The sequence below is a fragment of the Colobus angolensis genome, unplaced genomic scaffold, assembly GCF_000951035.1.
Source record: "Colobus angolensis palliatus isolate OR3802 unplaced genomic scaffold, Cang.pa_1.0 Scaffold66, whole genome shotgun sequence".
NCBI classification, from domain to species: Eukaryota; Metazoa; Chordata; class Mammalia; order Primates; family Cercopithecidae; genus Colobus; species Colobus angolensis.
In genome coordinates, this window is record NW_012120265.1 from 3542171 (window position 1) to 3557952 (window position 15782).

Below are 15782 nucleotides of genomic sequence, written 5' to 3' on the forward strand. Positions count from 1 at the left end.
CTCAGCCTCCCAAGTACTTGGGGCTAAAAGCATGCACCGCCGTGCCTGGCTAATTGTATTTTTTTTGGTAGAGATTTAGCCATGTTGCCCAGGCTGGTCTTGAATTCCCAAGCTCAAGCGATCCTGTCCCCTTCGGCCTCCCAAAGTGCTAGGATTACAGGCATGAGCCACCGCACCCAGCCGACATCTATGAGTTCTGAGAGAAGAAGACACGACATGTGTTATCAGATGTCTACCAAAGGGAAACAGAGGTAGAAAGAGGTGTCCCTCCAGAGGACTGAGAGCACAGGCGTCGTCTGCTTGTACGGAGCAAGGGACATGGCAGGCACTAAGTCCACATTCCCTGGCACACGGGGTGGTACCCAATGAACACTAGTGCCCCAGCGGTCACTGTTGGGTGCCCCCAGCTGCCTGCCCACCCGGCACCTCAGCAGTAGCAGTCCCCAGAACCTGCTGTTCTCTGACGTAGCTCAGGTGTCTCAGGTCAGCCCAGTGTCCCTGCAAAGCCTGTCTGCAGAAGACCTGCTCACCCCGGCTAGCGAGTTCAAGCTGACCCAGCTTGGGGATGCCTCCAACTCCCAAAGTGGTCCCACAAGTATGAGGAGGGCTTCATCATGGCTCCACCTGCCCCAGACTGAAATCTGACTTATCTGTCTCTGCTCCTACAGGGTAAGCACACTGAGGGCAAGGTCTATATTTGCCACCTTGGTAATTTTTTTTTTTTTTTTTTTTTGAGACAAAGTATCACTCTTGTCCCCCAGGCTGGAGTGCAATGGCGCCATCTCGGCTCACTGTAACCTCCAACTCCTGGGTTCAAGCGATTCTCCTGCCTCAGCCTCCTGAGTAGCTGGGATTACAGGCGCCTGCCACCACGCCCGGCTAATTTTTGTGGAGATGAGGTTTCACCAGGTTGGCCAGGCTGGTCTCGAACTCCTATCCTCAGGTGATCCATCCGTCTCACTTCCCAAAGTGGTGGGATTACAGGCGGGAGCCACTGCACCCTGCCTGCCCCTTTTGGTATTAATTTATGTATTTATTACTTGGTCCGGGTACAGTGGCCCCAGCCTTTAATCTCAACACTTTGGGAGGCTGAGGCAGGTGGATTGCTTGAGCTTATGAGTCCAAGACCAGCGTGACCAACATGGCGAAATCCCAACTCTACAAAAAATACAAAAATGAGCCAGGTGTGGTGACATGCCCCTGTAGCCCCAGCTGCAGGGAGGCTGAGGTGGAAGGTTTGCTTGAGCCCCAGAGGTTGAGGCTGCAGTGCACTATGATTGCATTACTGCGTTCTAACCTGAGCAAGAGTGAGGCCCTGTCTCAAAAAAACAAAAATTATTGGCTGGGCGGGGTGGCTCACGCCTGTAATCCCAGCACTCTGGGAGGCCGAGGTGGGTGGATAACGAGGTCAGGAGATGGAGACTATCCTGGCTAACATGGTGAAACCCTGTCTCTACTAAAAATAATTAATTAGCTGGGCGTGGTGGCAGGCACCTGTAGTTCCAGCTACTCAGGAGGCTGAGGCAGGAGAATGGCGTGAAACCAGGAGGTGGAGCTTGCAATGAGCTGAGATGGCGCCACTGCACTCCAGCCTGGGCGACAGAGTGAGACTCCATCTCAAAAAAAAAAAAAAAGAAAAATTTATGTATTATTTATTTATTTATGCCTTTGGTGCACGCATGTGTGGAACGAGGGCGATCTATGATTATGGGTGAGCAGAAGGAGTCTGAGGTGGGACCCGTCACTTCCCACGTGCCCAGCAACCCCAGGGGGTGATGCAAGGACAGCACCAGGAAAGGGGAGGCCTACACTCACCTGTGCTGGTCTGTGCCTTCTGCAACTTCAGAAACTGCTGCAAGAAGCTACCATCGTTGGCAAACTTGTTGGAAACGCAGGAAGAGTTGTGTGCATTTGTGATTCTAGAACCAAGACAGAGGACAGAGAGGGTGAGCTGGCTAGAGAAGTAGTGAGGGCACCAGAGGACGAGGATGAGGATGAGGCCATCACCTTGCCCATCACGGTCCCTAACACACCCCAGCACTCTCACCTACAGGGACCCCAAACTAGCCCCCAGAGATTTCAGGAGACTACTGCGAAGCATGCTCAGCAGGCTTCGGTATGGTAAGCTGGGAACAATCTTGTTCTGATAAGAGCAATACTCCATGTATTATCTCTGCCTGAATATTAACCCTCCAGGTTCAAATGGCCCTCCAACAAGATGGTTCCTGCTCTCTCTGCACAGCACCTGTTCTCCCTTGCTAGTTAATTATCTGGGTTGTTACTGACTTACATCTGTCCTCCTGCTAGACCTTAGAGTTCTCTAAGGCAGGACATACACGTCTCTATCTATCTATCTGAAATGGAGTTTCATTCTGTCATCCAGGCTGGAATGCAGTGGCGCAATCTTGGCTCACTGCAACCTCCTCCACCCAGGCTCAAGAGATTGTCATGCCTCAGCCTCCTAAGCAGCTGGGATTACAAGCATGTGTCACCACACCTGGCTAATTTTTGTATTTTTAGTAGAGATGGGGTTTCGCTATGTTGGCTGGGCTGGTCTCAAACTTCTAACCTCAAGCGATCCTCCCACCTCATCCTCCCAAAGTGCTGGGATTACAAGTGTGAGCCACTGCGCCCGACCTATTTATTTTTAAGAGACAAGGTCTTGCTCTGTTGCCCTGGCTAAAGTGCAGAGTGTAATGGTGTGATAACAGGGACTACAAGCTTGTGCCACCATGCTTGGCTAATTTTTTTAATTTTTTTTTTTGGTAGAGGTAAGCTCTTGCTATGTTGCCCAGGCTGGTCTTGAACTCCTGGCCTCAAGCAATGGTCCTCACCTCAGCCTCCCAAGTCGCTAGGACTAAAGGCATGTGACACTGTTCCTAGCCAATGCCATTTTTTGACAGGCATGAAGGGCAGCTCTGACAACAGTGTATCAGCTGTGCCCAGCTTTGATTAATATTTAATCAAATTAAATATATTTGATTTAAATATATTTAGGCCCCTGGGTTTCCCTTTGTGTTAACTTGTTAAAAACAGATTTTTTAAAAAGTAAAACGTATACTTTGCCCAAAAAAAAAAAAAAAAAGAGGGAGAGGGTGAAGATAAAATATAAAATGCCCTGTGATTCTTCTAGCAAGATTGTTTTGGCTATTTTCTTAGAAATGTGTGTTGCCCGAAGAAATGCTTGCAGACCCCAGCTCTGAGCTGCAGGCCCACATGGGTAAAGAAACACAGGCTTTGGCTAAACACAGTGGCTCATCCCTATAATCCCAGCTACTCAGGAGACTGAGGCAGAAGAATCATTTGAGCCCAGGAGTTTGAGGCTGCCGTGACATATGATCATGCCACTGCACTTCAGCCTGGGCAACAGAGTGAGATCATGTTTCTTAAAAAAAAAAAAAGTAATAGAGGCTCATTATGGAAAAAATGGAAATGTAGAAAAACTGAAATAAGTCTGGGCAACATGGAGAAAACCCCATCTCTACGAACAATACAAAAAATTAGCTGGGTGTGGTGGCATGTGCCTATAGTCCCAGCACTCCAAAGGATCACTAGAGCTCAGGAGGTCAAGGCTGAAGTGGACCGCAATCATGCCACTGCACTCCAGCCTGGGTGACGAAGTAAGACCATTTCAAAAAAACTAAAAAGAAAGGAAAAACTGAAACATAGAAAGGAATGGGAAAACCCAACAAAGTCTACCTACTTTGCAACAGCCACCATTAACACTGGTATATATCTTTATTTTGCTCTCTAAATTAGAAGTCAGAGGAAATAAGGCTGTGTTCACAGCACACACTCTACTTCTTCCATTTCCTACTATAGCACACCATCCTGCTCCAATCTCAAATTCCTCACATACGCTGCTTTTTAAATCCACATGACATTCCACCATATGGATGTACCAATGGTGCTAAAAGCTCATGGAGTCCACAGGGCTAGCCTTTTTCCTTTATAAAGGAAAAAGGAATAATGTTTAGTTCATTAGAACTAAAATAACCTAAATAAATCAACAAGGGGCACTGGTTAAATAAATGACAGGCCATCCACAAGGAAGATGTGGCAGCCCTGAAAAGTTGAAATTTCAGACAAGCAATCACATACAATGTTAAAGGAAAAACAAAAGGGCAAGATATAAAACTATATCTACAGTGTGGTTCTACTTACATCAAAATACATTTGAATTAAAAATTGTTAGAAATGCTGGGTGCGGTACCTCACACCTGTAATCCCAGCACTTCGGGAGGCCAAGGCAAGCGGATCATCTGTGGTCAGAAGTTCAAGACCAGCCTGGCCAACATGACGAAAACCCGTCTCTACTAAAAATACAAAAAATTAGCCGAGCATGGCAGCGGGCCCCTGTAGTCCCAGTCACTTGGGAGGCTGAGACAGGAGAATCGCTTGAACCCAGGAAGCGAATGTTGCAGTGGGCCAAGATCGTGCCACTGCACTCCAGCCTAGACGACAGAGTTAGACTTCATCTCAAATAATAAAAAAAAAATTGTTAGACAAACACATCGGGCCAGGAGCAGTGGCTCACACCTGTAATCCTAATGCTTTGGGAGGCCAAGGTAGGAGGATCACTTGAACTCAGAAGTTTGAAACCAGCCTGGGCAACATAGTGAGACCCCATCTCTACACAAAACTTAAAAATTAGCTGGGCATGGCAGTGGACATCTGTAGTCCCAGTTACTCAAGGGGCTGAGGTGGGAGGATAGGTTAAGTCCAGGAATTCAAGGCTGCAGTGAGCTATGATGGTGCCACGGCACTGCAGCCTGGGTGACAGAGTGAGATCCTGCCTCTGAAATAAAACAGGCCCAGCGAGGTGGCTCATGGTTGTAATCCCAGCACTTTGCGAGGCAGAGGCGTGTAGATCACCTGAGGCCAGGAGTCCAGGACCAGCCTGGTCAACATGGTGAAACCCCGCCTCTATTAAAATATAAAAAAATGGCCAGGTTCAGCGGCTTATGCCTGTAATCCTAGCACTCTGCGAGGCCGAGGTGGGAGGATCAACCTGAGGCCAGGAGTTCAAGACCAGCCTGGCCAACATGGTGAAACCCCATCTCTACTAAAATACAAAAAATAGCCGGGCATGATGGTGGGTTCCTGTAATCCCAGCTACTTGGGAGGCTAAGCAGGAGAATCGCTTGAGCCCAAGAGGCGGAGGTCGCAGTGAGCCGAGATCACAGCACTGCACCCAAGCCTGGGCAGCTAAGTGAGACTCTGTCTCAAAACAAACAAACAAGCAAAAAAATAGCCGGGCATGGTGGCGCACATTGATAATCCCAGCTACTCGAGCGGTTGAGCAGGAGAATCACTTGAACCCAACAGGTGGAGGTTGTAGTGAGCTGAATTGGCACCACTACACTCCAGTCTTTGTGACAGAGCAAGACTCGTCTCAAAAATAAATAAATAAATAAAATACACTCAACCAGTGCTTATCTCTGGGTTGCAGAGTTACGAGTGACTTAAGTTTTTTGTTTACCTCTCCTCTACTTCCTGGATTTCCTACCATGTACATTAGTTACCTTTAAAGTTTAAAAAAAGGAGTACAAGTAATTTTATATGAAAGAGGAGGTTCAATGTTGACACTAAAACCACCAAGATATTCTGGGCACCCTTCAGTTCCCAGGCCTGCCCCCATACTGACACCCTGAGAACTTCACTCAGGAGGGACCAGGAAGAGATGGGAACAAGGAAAGATAAGAAATCACATTCAGGCTGCAGAGTACAGCGAAAGGCTCCTACCTGAAAACCACTGGTAACAAATACTGGGAGATAAAAATGCTGGTTCTTGGCCAGGCACAGTGGCTCACGCCTGTAATCCCAGCACTTTGGGAGGCCAAGACAGGCGGATCACCTGAGGTCGGGAGTTTGAGACCTGCCTGACCAACATAAAGAAACCCAGTCTCTACTAAAAATACTAAATTAGCCAGGCGTGGTGGTGCATGCCTGTAATCCCAGCTACCTGGGAGGCTGAGGCAGGAGAATCACTTGAACCTGGGAGGAAGAGGTTGTTGGTGAGCTGAGATTGCGCCACTGCACTCCAGCCTGGCCAACAAAAAGAAAAGAAAAAAGAAAACGCAAGAGCTGCTGGGTGCAGTGGCTCACACCTGTAATCCCTTTGGGAGGCCAAGGTGGGAGGATCACTTGAGTCTAAGAGATCAGGACCAACCTGGGCAACATAACAAGACCTCATCTCTACAAAAAATAGAAAAAAATTAGCCAGGCATGGTGGCATGTGCCTGTGGTCCCAGCTACTTGGGAGGCTGAGGCAGGAGAACTGCTAAAGCCCAAAAGTTCAAGGCTTCAGTGAGCCATGATCCCACCACTGCACTCCGGTCTGGGTGACAGAACAAAACCCCGTCTCAAAGAAAAAAAAAAAGAAAAGGAAAGGCTAGAACTGGGACAAGGCCTTGGGGAAGGTTGACACACACTATATTCCAGACCACAGAGGACGGGGCCTGCATCTCAGATCATCAACCTCCAGCCTGAAAATCTTGGATCTGATCATCCTCATCACAACACCAACCCTTGATCAAAACCCTTGGTGCCATCAGTGTTTCTCAGGACAGGCAAGAGGAAACCGTTGCTGAGCTACCATCCACCTCCCATCCACTAAGGGACAGCCCCTTTGGTACAGCAGCTCAGGCTGGCCCTCCACATATGGGCTCTCTCCCCTTTCTGCTCTCTGCTGGGCAGGACTTTCTCTGCTTCCTCAGTGGCCGGCTCCACCTGGGCTTTCAGGATGCAAAGTTTCTCTGTGGCCTTACTGTGGCCACGGGGCCTGGGAACACACTGCCTCGTGTTACCTTCCAGGAGCTCTGGGGTGGCACCCGCATCCCTTTGCTAGTAGTTTGTGACTCCATAAGGGCAGAGTTTTTTTTTTTTTTTTGAGACAGTCTCACTCTGTGGTGCAGGGTGGTGCACAGTGGCACGATCTCAACTCACTGTAACTTCTGCCTCCCAGATCTCAAGAGATTCTCGTGCCTCAGCCTCCTGAGCAGCTGGGACCACAGGCAAGTACCACAATGCCCAGCTAATTTTTTGTATTTTTTAGTAGAGGTGGGGTTTCACTATCTTGGCAAATCTGGTCTCAAACTCCTGGCCTCTAGTGATCCTCTGCCTCAGCCTCCCCAAGTGCTAGGATTACAGGTGTGAGGCAGCACATGTGGACTCAAGGCAGAGATCTTTACTCTGTTATACCCCTGCCCTCTGCACCACAGCTGGCTGATAGTAACTGCTGAGTGGATGAGCTGGCAGGCTGTCCTCTGGGCTCCCACATATTCCTCATTTCTCTCTTGCCACAGTGAGCCTCCCAAGGGCATCTGGGTCATTCCTTGGATCATCAGGCTATGGCTGGGTGCAAGCACACGCTGACTGCCCTCACAAGCCAAACCCTGTGCTGGTGACCCTCAAAGATTCCCATCCAGGCCCCATCCAGGCCCCATCCAGGCCCCAGGAGGCACTTACTCGCCAGGATGTGGGGGCTGAGGGCTGGCCACCTGATTCTGCTTGGCTTTCTGTTCCATTTTGGCTTCAATTTCCCGTTTCTTCTGAGCGATGAGCTCTTCCTGGTGAAGGATGTTCATGTTCATTTTTCCAGATTTAGGGGGAGCAACCCCAAACCACCGGTTAGCCTTTCCTGGGAAGGGAAAAGGAGTACGTCAGAAATCACCTTCACTACATAACATCCCAAGAAGCTGTGACAGGCCAGAGAGCAACTGATGTTCAGATTAATTTATACATTTATTGGTTCATTTATTCAGCAAACACAGAGAGAGAGAGCAGGTCTCTGCCCACGTGGGACTCGCTGTGGGCTGGGAAGACAATAGACCCATAACAAAAAAGTAACTTTCAGGCCAGCGTGGAGGCTCACGCCTGCAATCCCAGCACTTTGGGAGGCAAGGGCAGGTGGATCACCTGAGGTCAGGAGATCGAGACCAGCCTGGCCAACATGGTGAAACCCTGTCTCTACTAAAAATACAAAAATAGCTGGGCATGGTGACCTGTGCCCGTAACCCCAGCTACTAGGGAGGCCGAGGCAGGAGAATTGCTTGAACCAGGGAGGCAAAGGTTGCAGTGAGCTGAGATGGTGCCACTGCACTCTAGCCTGGCAACAGAACAAGACTCCGTCTCAAAAAAAAAAAAAAAAGTAACTGCACAATATTGTAAGAGCTCTGCTGGAAACCAAAAAATGGTGAAAAATAGTAACAGGAGAGTACATATGCAGGTAGGGCAACCAGAAAATAAACACTAGAGGAAGAGACATTTAAACCAGAAAAAACAAATAAGAAGCCAGCATCATGAAAAGCCAAAAGGGAGATGATCTGGGCACAAGGAGCATATGTGAAAGCTCAGGGCAGGAAGAAGCCTGGTACATCCAAGGGGCAGCATGGTCAGAGGAGCCTGCTTCAAGGACAGAGAGAGGTAGGGCATGTCAGAGCATCGGTGATTTTATTTTTATTTTTATTTTTTTTTGAGATAGAGTCTCGCTCTGTCGCCCAGGTTGGAGTGCAGTTGCGTGATCTCTGCTCACTGCAAGCTCTGCCTCCCGGGTTCACGCCATTCTCCTGACTCAGCCTCCCGAGGAGCTGGGACTACAGGTGCCCGCCACCATGTCTGGCTAATTTTTTGTATTTTTAGTAGAGATGGGGTTTCACTATGTTAGCCAGGATGGTCTCGATCTCCTGACCTCGTGATCCACCCGTCTCGGCCTCCCAAAGTGCTGGGATTACAGGCTTGAGCCACCGCGCCCGGCCGGGTCTTTTTTTGAAACAGAGTCCGGCTCTGTTTCCCCGGCTGGAGTGCAGTGGTGTGATCTTGGCTCACTGCAGCCTCCGCCTCCCCGGCTCAAGCAATCCTCCCACCTCAGCCTCCTGAATAGCTGGGATTACAGGCATGCACCACCTCACTTGGCTAATTTTTAAATTTTTTCATAGAGATGAGGTCTTGCTATAGTGCCCAGGCTGGTCTCAAACATTCTTTCCACCTTGGCCTCTCAAAGTGATGGGATTTACAGGCATGAGTCACTGTGCACCAGTGGCTTTTTTTTTTTGAGGTAGAGTCTTACTCTGTCAGCCAATATGGAGTGCAGTGGCCCCATAGTGGCTCACTGCAACCTCCACCTCCCTGGTTCAAGCGATTCTCCTGCCTCAGCCTCCTGAGTAGCTGGGATTACAGGTGCTCACCACCACGCCTGGCAAATTTTTATATTTTCAGTAGAGTTAGGGTTTCTCCATGTTGTCCAGGCTGGTCTCGCACTCCTGTCCTCAAGGGAGCCTCCCATTTAAGTCTCTCAAAGTGCTGGGATTACAGGCATGACCCACCGAACCCAGACTTTTTTTTTTGAGATGAACTCTTGCTCTTTTCCCCCAGGCTAGAGTGCCATGGCACGATCTCGGCTCACTGCAACCTCCAACTCTCGAGTTCCAGCGATTCTCCTGCCTCAGCCTCCCGAGTAGCTGGGATTACAGGCATCTGCCACCATGCTTGTCTAATTTTTTTGTATTTTTAGTAGAGACGGAATTTCACCGTGTTGGCCAGGCTGGTCTCAAACTTCTGACCTCAAGTGATCCACCCACCTTGGCCTCCCAAAGTGCTGGGATTACAGGCGTGAGCCACAGCACCCGGTCGCCCTTTTTTTTTTGAGACAGGGTCTCACTGAGTTGCCCAGGCCAGAGTGCAGTTGCATGATCATAGCTCACTGCATCCTCAAACTCCCGGGCTCTAGAGATTCTCCCACCTCAGTACCTGAGTACCCGGGACACTCCACCAGGCCTAGCTATTTATTTTATTTTTTGTAGAGACAGGTTCTTGCTATGCTGCCCAGGATAGTCTTGAACTCCTGTCCTAAAGGGAGCCTCCCATTTAAGCCTCCCAAAGTGCTGAGATTTTAGGTGTGGCTTCCCACACCTGGCCAATATCCACAGGGTCTTTTTATTTTCATCCTGGCTACTAGGTAATCATTCCGGCCAGAGAATCCATAGGCAACAAGACCAGGGAGGCTAACTGGCTCCAAGCAACAGACAATGATGTCTTCAGACAAGGGTGATAGCACTGAGACAGGGAAGACACCTCAGAGGTTCCCCATGGGACTCAGAATAAAATCCAAATTTTAGAAGTCTGAGCTGGGCACGGTGACTCACACCTGTAATCCCAGCACTTTGGGAAGCTGAAGCAGGCAAATCACTTGAAGTCAGGAGTTCGAGACCAGCCTAGCCAACAGGATGAAACCCCGTCTCTACTAAAAATACAAAAAAAAAAAAAATTGGCCAGGTGCGGTGGCGGGCACCTGTAATCCCAGCTACTCAGGAGGCTGAGGCAGGAGAATGGCTTGAATCTGGGAGGTAGAAGTTGCAGTGAGCCAACATCGTGCCACTGCACTTCAGCCTGGGAGACAGAACGAAACTCCGCTTCAGCAAAAAAGAGAAAAAGAATTCTAAAAAGCCATTTTCAAGGCCCTGCCAGATGGTTCCCCTCCCTTCTGCTTCATCCTTGACATTCTTCAAAAGGACAAGCCCATCCTACCAGGGCCTCTGCATTTACTGGCCCCCCACTGTGTGGAAGGCTCCACCCTCCAGGGATTCCCAGAGCTGGCATTCACTGTCTCAACTGAAATGTCTTCTACTTAAAAGCGCCCTTCCTTGGGCCAGGTGTGGTGGCTCACACCTTGACGTAATCCCAGCACTTTAAGAGGCTGAGGTGGGAGGATCGCTTGAGCCTAGGAGTTCCAGACCTGCAGGGGAAACGTAGCAACAAAAAAAAATACACAAATTCGCTGTGTGTGGTGGCAAGCACCTGTGGTCCCAGCTACTTGTGAGGCTGAGGTGGGAGGATCACCTGAACCCAGGGAGTCACAGTGAGCCGTGATTGTGCTACTGTGCTACAGCCTGGGCAACAAAGTGAGACCCTGTCAAGAAGAAAAGAGAAGAGAAGAGAAAGGTCTTTCCTGACTACCCTGTATCAGTAGCCTTCACTCTCCACCTCACATCATACATAAGTCTTCGTAAATATTTTCTCATTAATGCGCTGACTCCCCAGTAGAAAGCAACCTCCAGGAAAGTAGGGCCCTGTTTCGGTCACCGCTGCAGGCGTAGCGCCTAGCACAGTGCCTGGCACACAGTGAGCACGCCCTAAGTATTTAAGATACTTATGCTGATGGATAAATGCATTCTATTCTGGGAAAGTAGAAAGGCCAAGGTTTGCAGCAAAGTGAGGGTCAAAAGACGCGGGAAAGTGTGTCAACGGAGCCTCAAAGCACTTCGGAAAAGCAGCTTTTTCAGAAAGCGGGACACAGGCCAGAGGGCAGCTGCTACGAAAAGAGGGGTGCAGGGACAGCCCAAGGTTGCCGCTGTATTGGGGAACGGAGGTTGGAGCAGCCCTGAAGGCGGTTGTTTCGGAAACGGGGGGCAGGGCTGAGCCGGGTGGCGGCCTCTACGGAGATCCGTGCGTCCTCAGCAAAAAAGGCGGGGGCGGCCAGCAACCCGGGTCTGGGGTCTCGAGAAACCAAGAGGTGCAGAAGCCGAAGCTTTGGGCTGCTCCGGGCTGAAGCGAGGGCTCCACGGGTCGCCGCAAGACGGACCCGAGGAGTAAGGGGAGACACCTAGCCCCAGGGACCCAGGCAGGCGCCTGAGGGGAGGCGGGGGCTGTTACCTGCAACATCCCGGTTGTCCATCTTGAGACTCATCCAATCCCACAATGCTCCGGCACCACTTAAGTGGCCCTGTTATAGTGTGCATCGCCTGATGGGAGATGTAGTCCGCCTCGGTCAGACTCTCCCTACCACTGCGTGGACGACTGGGTTTTTTACCTCCAGAAACGAAAGCCTCATCCTATCGGCGATGCCTAAGTCCCAGTCATGATAACCAGACGGCGTCGCCCTTTTTACACCTTCCCGGAGCGGCGGTCATCTCAAATACAAACTACATGTTCCAGGATGCTTTGGGCGGCAGATCTCGCGGAAGCCGCGAGAGAGCCCGGCCCCGCCCCGTGCGCCTGCTTCCGCCTCCCTGTGGCGGCGGCTTGTTGTTGTGGAGGCCAAAATGGCGGCTCAGGCGGCGGCGGCGGCCCAGGCGGCGGCGGCCCAGGCTGCGCAGGCCGAGGCGGCCGACTCTTGGTACCTGGCGCTTCTGGGCTTCGCTGAGCACTTCCGCACTTCCAGCCCGCCCAAAATCCGCCTGTGCGTGCACTGCCTGCAGGCCGTGTTCCCCTTCAAGCCGCCCCAGCGCATCGAGGCCCGTACACACCTGCAACTGGGCTCCGTTCTCTATCACCACACCAAGAACAGCGAGCAGGCGCGCAGCCACCTGGAGAAGGCGGTGAGCGCGGGCCGGGCCGCGAGGGAGGAGTCGCGGGCTCCTTGCAAGACCTGGGCTGACGGGTCGCGACCGCGACGGGCGGGGGCCGCTCCTCGACGAGCTGGGGGCGCGACCTCCGTCAGAGCCACAGGACCCCCGCCCGCCTCTGCCGGACCCTAAAGCTATCAGCCTCTCAGGGCACACGAAGGCCTCGCCCCCCACGCCTTATTTCCCGTCTCTGATGACAGGGCTCCAGGAGCCCCGTCACTTTAGTCTGAAAGTTGCCTGTTCTTGGGAGCAACGGGATCCGCAAATCGTCTGGTTTTCAGGAGGATCCCACCTGTTGGTGGCGATGGGGACATCACAGGGTCCTGAAGTTACTAGCTTCTCCTGATTCAGCTTCGGGAGCATCAGCCCCAAACGCTTCCACCTAAAGTGACTTGGGGTAGGGGTTGGCGGAGGCGAGACTCCTGGCATTCCCCCGGGAATCAGAAGTCTGGTCTCAGGAACCTGGAAGGGCATCCTCCTCCTTGGACGTGGAAGTTTGGTACTCGTGGTTTCTGGAGGGTCTGGTGCACCCATCAATAATGCCTGGTGTCATACGAGGGAAGCTGAGATCCAGAGTCTGGAGTTGGTCATTTGAGGTCTATGAGGAGGAGAAACAGGGGTTCTGGATTCCAGGACCCGCTTTTCAGTTTCAGTATTAGGGGATTTCGCAGCTCCTACTTTTTCTGTATCCACTGGGTCTACCATCTACTAGTCCATTCTCTTCTGAGTGAGTCCCTCCCCTGACCCAACCTGACTTGTGTCATCTTGGTGCCTCAAAGAATGCGGGAGAGTGGCTGTCATTCTGCCCTTTGGTAAGCTTTCTTTCCTTTTTTTTTTTTGAGACGGAGTCTCGCTCTGTCACTCAGGCTGGAGTGCAGTGGCACGATCTCGGCTCACGGCACCTCCACCTCCCGAATTCACGCCATTCTCCTGCCTCAGCCTCCAGAGTAACTGGGACTCACCCTCAGCTAGTAACAAGTTGCCTTGAGGAACAGATCAAATCTTTGTTTCGCAGACTAAAAAGTTGGAAGGAGACTTTATTTTATTTATTTGTTTATTTTGAGAGGGAATTTCGCTCTTGTTGCCCAGGCTGTAGCGCAATGGCAGGATCTCAGCTCACTGCAACCTCCATCTCCTGGGTTCAAGTGATTCTCCTGCTTCAGGCTCCAGAGTAGCTGAGATTACAGGCTCCCGCCACCACGTCCAGCTAATTTTTTTTTTTTTTTTGAGACGGAGTCTTGCTCTGTCACCCAGGCTGAAGTGCAGTGGCGTGACCTCGGCCCACTGCAACCTCTGCCTCATGGGTTCGAGTGACTCTTCTGCCTCAGCCTCCCAAGTAGCTGGGACTACAGGTGTGCGCCACCACACCTGGCTAATGTTTGTATTTTTGGTAGAGACGGGGTTTCACAATATTGGCCAGGCTGGTCTTGAACTCCTGACCTTGTGATCCACTTGCCTTGGCCTCCCAGAGTGCTGAGATGGCAGACATGAGCCATCGCGCCCAGCCCTAGATGATTTTTTTCTTTCTTTTTTTTTTTTTTTTTTTTTTGAGACAGAGTCTCGCTCTGTCACCAGGCTGGAGTGTGGTGGCGCGGTCTTGGCTCACTGCAACTTCTGTCTCACGGGTTCAAGCGATTCTGCTGCCTCAGCCTCCCAAGTAGCTGGGATTACAGGCATATGCCACCTCATCTGACTAATTTTTGTATTTTTAGTAGAGATGGGGTTTCACCATTTAGTCAGGCTGGTTTCGAACTCCTGACCTCAAGTGATCCGCCCATCTTGTCCTCCCAAATTGCTAGGATTACAGGTATAAGCCACCACATCTGGCCAGGTTTGTTTGTTTGTTTGTTTGTTTGTTTGTTTTGAGACAGGGTCTCGCTCTGTCACCCAGGCTGGTGTGCACTGGCGTGATCTCAGCTCACTGCAGCCTTGACCTCCTGGGCTCAAGCAGTCCTCCCATCTCAGCCTCCTGAGTAGCTGGGACCACAGGTATGCACTACCACACCCAGCTAATTTTTGTGTTTTTTGTAAAGACAAGATCTTGAACTCCTGAGCTCAAGCCATCCACCTTCTTCAGCCTCCCAAAGTGCTGGAACCGCAGGCTTGAGCCATTGTGCCCAGCCTGGAAGGTGACTTTAGTCCTCACTTGATCAACTACCTTGTTTCAGAAGGGAGGCATTATACGCCCAGAGAGATAAAGTGATTTGCCCAAGGCTGCACAACAAGTTATTGACAAAACTGAGCCCAAACTCCAGCTCAGTGATAACCAGGTTACATGCCAAGATCATTATTGTTTTGGTAAAGTTTTTTTTTCTTTGATTCATTCAACAGATATTTGTTCAGCTCATGCAGGCTGCCAAGCCCTATTTTTGGTGCTGTACAGCAATGGCTGTAATAGTTTCTGCCCACGTAAGCCTAGGTTTTTGTGAGGAAGACAAATGATAAGCATACAGTAAGAGGTGAGGCAGTGATGGAAGAACCATGAGAAGTGGACCAGGGAGAAGGGATGGAGTTGACGTGGAGCTATTTTTGGCAGAGGTAGTGAGAGAGTCTCTATTTGTGGGAGTGACATTTGAGCAGAGGCCTGAATGGGTGGGGCAGGGAGCCTGGAGAACCACTCAGGGGATCAGGTTGATTTCAAGGAGTGCCCAAGCTGTCAGGGACTGGCAGATGGTATCAGGGTCTCTCCAGGGTCATGATGAGGCTGAGATCAAATGAGGCACCAGGCTTTATTGACTGGGAGGGGTCTGGTGGCCCAGCATCTCCAGTGGATGTTTGGTTCTGAAACTCTCCTTTCCACGAACAACTCCCACCGCCCGCCTTACCTTGTCTCCCAGGGCTGTTCAGCCTGTTTCTGGCAGTGGCTAATAGTCACTGTGTGTACCGTCGTATTTTGCCACTCAGCCCTGTCTAGGAGAAGCAGTCATGCTGCAAATTGCTCGCTTTACCACTTGGGTTTTGGACCCATAATTTAAACCCTTCTTGTGAAGTGCCTTTGCTCTTTAAATGGAACTTTGAATCTTGAAGCGTCTTCCACTGAGCCACATGGTGCCCTCTGTAGCTCACACCAACTTTATGCCTGGGAATCCCATTCTTTTTGTCAGTTACATCCCAACTGAGAATTTTTCCAGCTTTTAGTTAAAGTGATATTTTGTATACTGTTTTTCTTCCACCAACATTTGCGAATTATTTTTGTGTTACAACTTAAGTGTGCTTTCTTTCATCTTCATTCCTTATTAATTGCTCATTTTTTCCCAGTCAGGGAGCTATCAACTTTTATTCTTTCCTTCCCCTGAGCTACTTAATAAAGAATCATGATATGTTATCTTCTTCGAAGTGGTTTGGTGGGCCGGGCGCGGTGGCTCACGCCTGTAATCCCAGCACTTTGGGAGGCTGAGGCAGGCGGATCACGAGGTCAGGAGATCGAGACCATCCTGG

The 15782-nt window shown here is 50.5% G+C and overlaps 2 protein-coding genes across 3 annotated transcripts in view; one reads left to right on the forward strand and one right to left on the reverse strand.

Annotated features, from left to right (window-relative positions):
* SUGP1 (SURP and G patch domain containing 1) overlaps nt 1–12099 on the reverse strand; it is a 43525-nt gene extending 31426 nt beyond the window's left edge. The window contains exons 1-3 of the mRNA XM_011925873.1: nt 11653–12099; nt 7471–7642; nt 1816–1919 (exon numbers count right to left, since the gene is read on the reverse strand). Coding sequence (XP_011781263.1) covers nt 1816–1919; nt 7471–7642; nt 11653–11686 — 310 coding nt within the window. The 5' untranslated portion in view covers nt 11687–12099. The remainder of the gene's footprint in view (nt 1–1815; nt 1920–7470; nt 7643–11652) is intronic.
* Nucleotides 11994–15782, forward strand: part of MAU2 (MAU2 sister chromatid cohesion factor) — a 37019-nt gene continuing 33230 nt past the window's right edge. For both annotated transcript variants that reach the window (XM_011925871.1, XM_011925872.1), the window contains exon 1: nt 11994–12317. In XM_011925871.1, coding sequence (XP_011781261.1) covers nt 12042–12317 — 276 coding nt within the window. In that variant the 5' untranslated portion in view covers nt 11994–12041. The remainder of the gene's footprint in view (nt 12318–15782) is intronic.